We start from the raw sequence: 10,815 nt of genomic DNA, 5'->3' as shown, positions 1-10,815 counted from the left end.
CAAAGGGACAACGCGTTTCCGCTCCGCCCCCATTCAAACGAAACCGCACATCTGCATGCATTCTAGCCATAGACTAAAAAAAGAGCAACTGATCTAGCTGAGGAACAACATGAGATACTTTTTTCGCTCCTGTAGTGTAGGCTAACATAGGAAAAAGATCTAACTACATTTTAAACGTTAAAAATGACGGAAGACGTGGATAACTGGGAGGAAGATTTGGAAGAGGACGCCGTGATAGCAAATGTCTTCAAAAACTTGAGTAATCGGACTTTTTTACATTTGTTTTTCCCATTTTATACTTTTTTATTTGTATGATAAAACAAATAATTAAAATGAAAGATTAAGATCATTTGATTAAATTAAATAATAGAACGTTTTAAAAAAAACACGGAAAAAACGAAAGTGAAACGGAACAGTTATATTGATTTTAATCGGAAGTTTAAAAGGGAAACAACAAAACAGAAAAATATGTTTTATTGTTTTTGAAATCCAGATATACAGAAACAACATCATTTTTCCGAAGTACATTCATCAGCTGAAAGAGTGGACTCTGGTGAGTTCATCATTAATCAAATACATCAGCATTATGACAGAAAAGTGTGATTTCAACATTTACTTTATGTATGTACTTCATCACGTTAAGTAAATTATTTTTTGTCATCAGTCGCATTGCCATGTGGTCATCAAATGCCAGCAGACTATGTTGTGGCTTGGTTTAAGTATTTCCTTAAACAGGTTGGTCCCTATGACAATTTATATTGTTTATTTACTGACACCTATGCTACCATTTTATGTTCTGTTTCTTGTCTTTTAGAAAAAGACTGAATTTTCCTGCCCTGGTTTTAATGCTGTTCAGAGGAAAACCTGTGGCGAAAAGCTCTCTTATCAGGACATCTGTCGGCTGATACCACTGACAGACAGACAACGGGAATTCTTAGAGGAGAACCTCGCTTTACTTGTTGCTAAAAGGCTGTTTGACTTTAAAGCTGTAAGATAATTCAATTTGTCTGTTTGCATGCATATTTCTTAAGGTCAGTTCACACCAAGGACGATACTAACGATAAATATATAATTCTAAAAATCGTGCTAAATATAAAAGAATAGCAGAGTCGACACCACAAGTGTAACGATGACGGCAGAGAGGAGCGATATATATCGTTGGAATCACTTTCTGAATGATTTTTTTTTTCAGCGGATGAGTGATAAAAACATTAACAGCCAATCATAATTCATCCTTCTTTAAAGAGCTCGAGCATTTAAAGCGACAGTAGACAAAACGTAGAATAAACAGAACGATATCAAACGCTGGTGTGGACGCTAACATTTAGTTAGCTATCTTCATAGTTATCCTTCTTGGTGTGAACCAATCAGGCCTTTACACTACCAGCTGGGTTTTCACAGGGTCCGGGACCTCCAGGGGGCTGCAAGAGTTTGTGGAAAAGTTTAGAGAAAAGATGTGTGAAAAATTATTTAAAAAAAATTATAATAAAAAGATTAAACTAAGTAATACATTGAATAATATAAATAGAATTGGTAAAAAATAATTTTAAAATAACATAGTTGTAAAAAATAACATAGTAGTGGCTAATGGTTAGAAAGTCAGACTGGTGACCCGAAGGTTGTGGGTTTGATTCTCAATACTGGCAGGAAATTTTAAGACTGAGGTGCCCTTGAGCAAAACACCTAACCCCCAATCACTCCCCTGGAGCCACAGCATAATGGCTGCCAACTGCTCCAGGGCTGTGTTCCAGTCCACTTTTAGACACGCACTAGTGAACTTCCCTAAGCACTTCCCATCGGGGGAATCCCTGCCGCCATTTTGAAGTGCGTTCCACTTCGTGAAGTGGATGAGGGAAGTTTATATGGACAGACCCTCGTTCCCTCGATTTTGACAGAGGGAGCGAGTCTACTTCACATGTACACTTCAGGCAGCTCCATATACCACAATGCAACACGATTGTGACATCACCACAGATCCCATCTAATCATCAAGTTCGCAAGTGTGTGTCTAAAAGTGGACTGGAACGCAGCCCTGGTGTGTGTGTGTCCACGGTTTGCAGTGTGTGTGTGTGTGTGTGTGTGTGTGTGTTCACTAGCCTACTCACTGCACCTAAACTTAGATGGGTTAAATGCAGAGGACAAATTTAGAGTATGTCACTTTCTCTTTCACTTTCATATAGGCTAACACAGTACAGAACTAAAAATCGCAATGTAATGTAATCAGCACATTTATAATATTACTTTTCCACAGTATTATATAAAACTGCCTTTTAAACTTTAGGATAGGGGTTCTCCGCATGAGGATTTGTGAATCTGCAGCGTATATAAAAGATTTAACACAACAGTCCAAATGAATCTGTTTGTCATTACTGCAGTGTCCAGGGTGTCAGTCTCACGTGGAAAGACGAGATCGAAGTAACCTGTGTGTAAACTGCACTATCTGCACGGCCAACCTGAAACGGACTTACTACTTCTGCTGGAACTGCCGGAGGGAATGGAAGGGGCCGGCCAATAATGCTGTGCGGTGTGACAATAATGGCTGTGGACAGAAAGCGGTAAATAAAATCATAATTTGACCACAGAAATGAAATGATTTTATTTAATCTTACATTAAAATTAGTTTAATAAACATTTTGTTGCATTTGAACAGAGAACTTTTGATCCTCTTAAGCCATGCAAACCTGAGATTAAAAGGCTTAAAGAAGCGGGAGAAGAGGTAAGTGCTAGAATAATACAACACACACACACACACACATATATATATATGAATAAATAAATTCAGATATAAATGGTAGCAGTGAAACAATTAAGAAACACAATATTGTGGTAATTGTCTTGAGGATGTGGGAATGTACTCTATATTTTTGTATTTTTTATTGTATTATTCTTTATGCTTGTACGGTATATTATGTGCAAATTAAGAAAATATGTTTGTGAATTCTTCTTCCTCTTCTTTGTCAAGATTTACCCAATGAAAGACAAATCCCCTGACAGAAAACGCCTGGCACTGCTCATCAACAATGTCGAGTTTAAACACATAAATGACAGGACCGGGGCAGACAAAGATGAACTGAGTATGGAGATCCTGCTTAAGGGTCTGGGTTACACTGTGGTGACACTCAGAGACCTCACTGCACAGGTGCGTACAAGTGTCTCTGAGCCAAATAGGACAACTTGTTTAATTTACTTGAGCCAAGAACCAAAAATTTGTGTTATTTTTTTTTAAATATTAAAGGGATAGTTCACCCAAAAATGAAAATTCATGTCGTTCCATATCCGTTAGACATTCGTTCATCTTTGGAACACAAATGGAGATATTTTTGATGAAATCTGAGAGCTTTCTGTCCCTCCATCGACAGTTACGCAACTACCACTTTGATGCTTCAAAAGGTTCATAAAGAGATCATAAAAATAATCCATATGATTTGAGTTTAGACCAAAATTTTCTGAAGAGACTCGATCGATTTATATGATGAACAGATTGAGTTTAGGCTTTTATTCACATATAAACACTCATGAAGGCACTCATCAGTTGTGGTAAACGGAAGCTCAAGTATGTTTGCCTGACATGAGAACCAATGAGGTTCATTCTTGTGATACGCAGCACGTTTGAGCTTCAGCAAGAACCAATCTCTTTATGAACTTTTTGAAGCGTCAAAGTGGCAGAAATCTCTCAGATTTCATCAAAAAGATCTTCAGAACAAAAAGCGTATGGGTTTGAAACGACATGAGGGTGAATAATTAATGACAGAGTTTTCATTTTTTGGTGTACTGTCCCTTTAAAGATATTGATGGTCTGATGTTCAGGGCATGCGTGCTGCCATGCGAGACTTCGCCCGGCGCGAGGAACATGTCCAGTCGGACAGCTGCTTTGTGGTGTTGATGTCGCACGGAGATGCCAGTGGAATCTGTGGAGTTTTTGATTCCCTCAGCAGTGATGATGAAGAGGACATTCTCCCAAGAGATGACATTTTTAATAGCTTGAACACTCCAAACTGTGCTGGATTGCGGGACAAGCCAAAAATCATCCTCATCCAGGCGTGTAGGGGTGGTGAGTTACTAAACATTATGGTAGAAAATAAAGTAACTCTGCATTAAAATCTACTGATCTGATCAAAATGTCAGAATTTTTGATTGGTTAGAGCAGTGGTTCCCAAACCTGTCCTGAAGGCCCCCCAACACTGCACGTTTTCTTTGTCTCCCTAATCAAACACACCTGATTCAACTCATCAGCTCATTAACCCATGTGATAATGAGCTGATGAGTTGAATCTGGTGTGTTTGATTAGGGAGACAAAGAAAACGTGCAGTGTTGGGGGGCCTTCAGGACAGGTTTGGGAACCACTGGGTTAGAGACCCATCCAGTTCTGAGTGAGCACTGATGGAGCAACATGCTTTGACAAATGTTTCCCTTACGTTATAGGTGAAGACGGCAGTGTAGATGTCCAGGATAGTGTGCCAAGAAACAGGAGAAGAAAAGAGCACCGTGAAAAAGACTTCTGCTGCCTGATGTCCTCTACTCCAGGTAAATAATATTTCCGTTCCCCGATTCCACTGTAGAGCTGCTCAGTTCTGGAGAAATTGAGAATCACAAGAGATCACGATTCTCCCACGATTCTGGATAGACAACTAAGAAAAATAACATGTTATTTACTGGAGATTCTGACAAAATGTTTATTTCTGCAGTCTTTGTAAAAATATCGAATTAATTTGAATTATATTTTTAAAATTCTTTTGAATTAATGATTCAATGACTCACTCATAAAGTCTTCACTTGCTTCATTACTATGAATCGTTGCTTTTAAACAAATCTCTTGAATGAATGATTAAATGATAAATACATTTTTAACAGTCACTTGTCGCCACCTTCTGGTATAGCAATGTAATTTATAAGATCTTAATTTTAAGATGCGTTATTTGTTTTGCAAGCAGTGAGGATCAGTCACACACACAATGTTTGTCATAATTTGTATTTTTTTTATACAGACACGGTGTCCTATAGAAACAAAGAGAACGGCTCACATTTCATCCAAACCATTGTGGAAATATTTAATGAGCACGCCTGCCAGGACGAGATCATGGAGCTCTTCAGAAAGGCAAAGTCACGTTTGTTAGCAAGACAGACATCAAATCTGTAGACATAAACTTTGTGTGTCAGTTTGTATTGCTCTAACCAGTCGAATACAAACAGGCCTAGAATAAACATTTTAGGTTATAATATTTGTAATATTTATTTTTATTTTTGAAACAGGTCCTTAAGAAGTTTAAGGAGACACATGGAGATCAGATGCCATGCATAGAAAGAACAACATTATCTAATAAAGTCTACCTCTTTCCAGGGTTGTAAAACCTGCAACCTACAACTTCTGCTCTCCTTTTTATACTAGAAACATGATGTATGCATCTTTATCATGTTTGGAGAAAAATGTATCACATTTAAATCAGCTTGCATGTTCATATAATTCATGAGTATGATACACAGATTTAGCTTGCTGTCTATCTTGAAGCTCGACTCGAGCACTAGAGAATTTTAAAAAAATAAATTCTTCTATTTTACACAAATATTTGTAAATATTTAAATTATTGAAAAAAGGGGGGTGCTGATATTGAAATATTATGTAGCCTATAAAACATAAAATATTTTGACCATCAGGAAAGTCATGAAAGCAACTGGATATACTGCACACTGTATTTACCAAATTTAATTTATTTCATTGTTCATTTTAAATTACATATGCATACATTCATACATTTGTATTGTGTTGTATTGTATTGTATGTTGACCTGTCTCTTTGCTAAATCTGCTGGCAGATTTCAGGTATAATTTCTTGTAACTGCTCAGCTGTAAAGTTGGATTTCCTGCCAGCAACACTTTGATCCCTGAAATGTTCATTGCACTAAATCTGGGAGGCCATGTTATCTATCTTTGAATGTATTTTACACAGATGGAATGAGGCATTGAAGGTTAGAAATGCTTTGCTTTAGGTGAAAAATAAACTCAGTGTCCAAATAAAGCATCAGATGCACTTGAATGAAGGCTTTGTCAACTCACTAAACATTTGCTGGTTTTATGTTTTTTTGTAATGTACAATTTTGTGAATTATTGCTATGAAAAAATACTGTTTAGGCTAACTATATTCCACCAGAAGAGATGTGAAATTTGTCCACAACAAAAGCCATACATCTCTCCCTGTGGGGGATCTAATAAACAAAACAAAATCAATGCATAACTAAAATAAAAAACGAGTTCTGAGATTTTTGTCTCCACAACCGTAACAGATTTCTTCTCTTAAGAGGAATAAAGACCATCTATTGTAAGTGTTCTGATTCACTGTGAAGTGGGCAATGCATTGATTGCTGGAATGCATAATCTAACTGTTCGATGAAAATGAAAAAGAGATACCAAATGTTTGGAGGTTTCACCATGAAAACAACTTCTCCTTGGTCTTTAAAAATGTCTGACATTAATTTAGTGATCAAATGTAGCACTCTTATGGAAATATGATAATATATTGTAATTATAATTTAAATCAGACTACTTTTCAAATTGTATTTCATAAACCAACATCTTAGGAAAACGTTATGGGGTTTCAAATAAAAAAAATGACTTTCTGTTACAGAACAGGGCATTGATGTTTTCATAGATGTCCACTGTAGAGGACATCAGGACTTAAATCATGTTTATCAGGCATTTTGTGAGACACAACAAGTGAATATGGAAATAAATTATACATTAATATTCCTATGAAAAATTATCTATTTTATTATTAAGATATTGCCAATTATTACACTTCTTTTTTCATTAAATGTTGCTCCAAGGACACATTAATATGCAAGAGATAAGAATACCCGTTTATACTTAGATTTAAACTTAGATTCTATAGGCTACTCCACATAAAAATGTAAAAAAATCTGAATGTGTAGATTGATTTGTAGACACATAATATTAACATTACCTCTGTAGGCCTCTCTGTGGCAGCAGAAACTCTTTATCCCCATCGTCCTGTGAAGATGAGCATTTGATTGAGTACACTTTATAACACTATTTGTCATAATTTCTGGTGTATTGAGTAGGCGACTTACAACTGCCTGGGGTTCTGTTGGGACAGTAGCCTCCAAAAGACCAACAAAAAACCTCAACCCAAAGTAAAATAAATGGAAAAATCAAAAATAGCCTATATAAAAAATAACACATATGTAAACCTCTTACCTCTTAATTATGTTTTTATATTTAATTTTCAGCTGCTGCCATGTTCTTTTAATGCCTGCAGGATTGCACCTATGAAAATTTAAATTAGGTTGAATAACATACTGTTCTTCCAGTTTCACCCCAGATATTATAACAGTTGGGTAAATTACTCTAAAATAGTTATTAATTACTAACTACAAATTACATCTTCAACAGTGTAATTAAATTAATGTAATAATGACTATCTTTAGAAAGTATTGGTCTACTTATAACTAAATCCCATATATATCAACCTCAACCACTTGAACAATACGAGGAGAGACAAGAAACGAGAGGGGGTCCAGCGAAAAATCGGCAGCTGGCAGCAGGAAGTAACTGCCACTGGCAGCTGACGTCAGCTGCCGCTAATAACCGGAAGTGGGAGGTGGATGCCGCTTTTGGATACTGTCCAGTGGTGTAGTCTAGTTTTTTGTAGTGAGTATACTCTAATATACCCCCCCCCCCCCCCACCCCCCACCCCCCCCCCCCCCCCCCGCCGCCGCATACTCACCCATCCCAGAGCGTCACCCCATAAGCACCACCACACTCACTAATGCATACAGTATGCATCGACAATTGAGAGCATTATAAAATACTAAGTGTTATCACCATGTCAATTTATTATAAGCAACAAGACTTTAACAGCCAATGACATTTACAGCTGGGGAGACTGGACTGATTTTCTACTGTTTAGTGTTAATCACCATCTAACTCAGTCAGTTAAGAGCTACCTTTAGCCTTAGATGTTATATGAATATGGTCCCTGAAGCACAGGTTTTATCAGTTGACAATTTTCAACAATTTTTTTTAAAAAACATTATAGGCACAAATACAAATTTACTTTTAGAAATGGTGTTTTTGAAAAAAAAAATATTTTAAAATACATTTTACTGTGCAATTTCTATCTAATTAATTTGAGTTAGACCGAACTTTTATTTTGGTGGGTTGTAGACATTTGAGTTTCTGTGTGTTTTAATAAACTATTATTATTATTATTATTATTATTATTATTATTAGGCCTGAAGTATACTCTGTGCAATAGCAATATATTTCTGTTATAATTTCTTCAAGTTATACAGAACTTTTATTTTGACAGGTTGTCGTAAAGACATAACAGTTTCTGTGTGTATATGAAACGAATGAATGACCATAGTTTTATCAAATGAAATGGTAAAATTCTCATCAAGTGACTCTCATAGCAGCTCTGCGATGAAATGCACATGTGTAGCTTACATCATGTCTCAATACAGTAAAACGCTGAAAACACCACGAGCGTGAGTCACGCGTGCTTCTGTGTGTGTGTGTGTGTGTGTGTGTGTAGTGGAGCACACACTGAGCGCTCATTCCCAGAGACGCGTAGAACAATTGCAGTCTCTTTTAGCTTTAATATTCATAGACACTAGTCCATATCGAGATTTGATTCATTGTACAGCAGCTACTTTTGATTTATTAATTCAAAAATAGCCAAATTCCGTGACGTTCTGCTTTATATAGCACGTTCCATTTGTGACTGGATTCCGCGATTCGATCCGTCGCTTCGCAAACACAGACGGGGTGAATTTATGAATGAAAGTGTGAAAGTTCTGACACAAAACGAAGTTGATACGTATCCTCACGCTTTTTTTAAGTGGGTATACGCAAATCCTTGGCCTTTTCTAGTGGGTATACGGCGTATACCTGCGTATCACGTAGACTACACCACTGATACTGTCTATGCTTTTTAGCCAGGCAAATAAGTTATTATATCAATATCAAATTTTAGTACTTATTTAAATAAAATACTTATATTATATTATTTGATGAAAAAAGGTTTATCAAATATAAATCAAGTAACGAAGATCATAGACATAGCCTAATACAAAAAAACAAACAAACATTAAGCTATACTTGAAATTATGAATTTCTATGTGTATAAATATAATTTATGAACGAGTGTACATGTTTGTTAAATAATGAAATCTATACGTACAGAAAGAAATGCCTATGTAATCGTATTGTATATTTATACATAGGCCTACCCATATATATTTAACTTAAATAATGAGAACAGGCAAAGGCAAAATTCCTTTCAGGATAAATCTCTGTCCAAATAGGCCCTAGCTTAAAGCAACACTAAGTAACTTTTGATCTCGGGCTCCCCCTACAGTTGGGAAACAGTATTGTCTTCTACTACTGTCGTAAAATCTGTCATGGTTACATGGTTAACACGTGCATTTGTTGACAAGCCGTTACCCAAACTCTGCAGAAGGAGTTCTCACGTCTTGGGCAGACAGCCTGCGTTGCGTGTGAAATGTCTTCAACCCAGGTACAGTGGCATATATTTCAGCATGTCATATGAATATAATTTCATGGGTTTTATTTTTTTCAAGCGCCAAAAGATCGCGTAGCTCACGTTTACAAGCCAGCGTCATTATAGTAGCCTATTGGCTACTGTTTTACAGAATTCTAATTCAATTCAATGTTTGTGGGGTAGGTAATAGCCATATATCGTCAACATTATAATATCAAGCTACCATAGATGAATCTGCAAAGTTGAAAAATCAATTTGCATTATAGCCTGAGGCAAGACACTTTCACCAGAAAAATAAATAAACAAACATGACTATCAGCCTGCAGTCATTAGGCTAGTTAGCCTACTTCTGACTTTTTTTTTTTTGTCCGTTGCTGCTTTGGCCATGGGGCTGTTTACACCTGGCCACTTCATGCGTTTTCTCAGATCGGATAGCTATCTGATATATCAAAACGATTCCATTTACACCTGGTCACATAAATGTGTTTTTGCGAAACGGATTTAAATCCGATCTTCAATTCCCGTGATATATATGCATGTTTATTGGAGTGCACGTCACTGAAAGCAACAGATATGAGCGGCATTTTATTGATCATCAGCTAAATTTTCAAAATCAGAGACCGCAATAAGAGAGATCAGTAACAGCCCTGGTAAGATCATTTCATTTATTTACTTTTAATGATGATGATTGTGTGTTAAGCGTCTGCGACTTACTTTCACTTTGATTTGCGATAGTTTGCACGTTGGCTTGATGAATACATAACTTACTCAGCTGCTCATCTGCGGTGATTCCAGTAGCGTCGTCATATCTGGCTATCACATTACATATAGCTTATAACGCGTGTATTTATTTATTTTTTTAGCATTTTTGGGAGGAGTACAATTTACATAAGTGGTTTCAACAACCAGATGCATTTTTACACTTGTCCAGTTTCATCTGGAATGCGTCTCAGACCTCCTCCTGAAGTGGTTTTGAGCGACTCGAATGCGTTTCGGAGGGCATTTACACCTGGTCTTTACACGATCGGATAGCTATCCGAATTGAGAAAACGCATGAAGTGGCCAGGTGTAAACACCCCCAAAAACATACGCATGAAAGCCGGAAAAACAAACGCTGGTTGGCCTCTCGCGTCCAAATTTGACGAAGTGGTGGGGGAAGTGACGTATGCCGTAAAGCAGTCGAATTTTGTAGTTCTTTTTGTGCTCGGGTAACTACCCGAACCCCGAAGTTACATAGTGCCAGTAAAAGCGATACAGACCCCGTCAGGCTATGGCAGACGTGTCATTCAACCTATTGT

The 10,815-nt window shown here is 36.9% G+C and overlaps 1 protein-coding gene and 1 long non-coding RNA gene across 2 annotated transcripts; one reads left to right on the top strand and one right to left on the bottom strand.

Moving 5' to 3' along the window:
* Positions 1-31: 31 nt before the first annotated feature.
* On the top strand, positions 32-6,253 carry casp23 (caspase 23, apoptosis-related cysteine peptidase). The gene is made up of 11 exons (XM_084110044.1): positions 32-259; positions 494-553; positions 665-735; positions 815-988; positions 2,376-2,555; positions 2,651-2,716; positions 2,963-3,139; positions 3,808-4,051; positions 4,423-4,524; positions 4,986-5,095; positions 5,251-6,253. The coding sequence occupies exons 1-11, from the start codon at positions 184-186 to the stop codon at positions 5,344-5,346; spliced, it is 1,356 nt and encodes a 451-aa protein (XP_083966170.1). The 5' UTR covers positions 32-183; the 3' UTR covers positions 5,347-6,253.
* A 702-nt stretch (positions 6,254-6,955) lies between these two features.
* Positions 6,956-7,279, bottom strand: LOC311080247. Its single transcript, XR_014605542.1, has 3 exons — positions 7,210-7,279; positions 7,083-7,112; positions 6,956-7,002 (listed from the first exon to the last, which is right to left on the bottom strand). It is a non-coding gene; the product is annotated as an uncharacterized lncRNA (long non-coding RNA).
* Positions 7,280-10,815: the final 3,536 nt, after the last annotated feature.

Source organism: Abramis brama (genome assembly GCF_963993115.1).
Source record: "Abramis brama genome assembly, chromosome: 3".
Classification (NCBI taxonomy): Eukaryota; Metazoa; Chordata; class Actinopteri; order Cypriniformes; family Leuciscidae; genus Abramis; species Abramis brama.
This window is presented reverse-complemented; position numbering and strand designations above follow the sequence as displayed.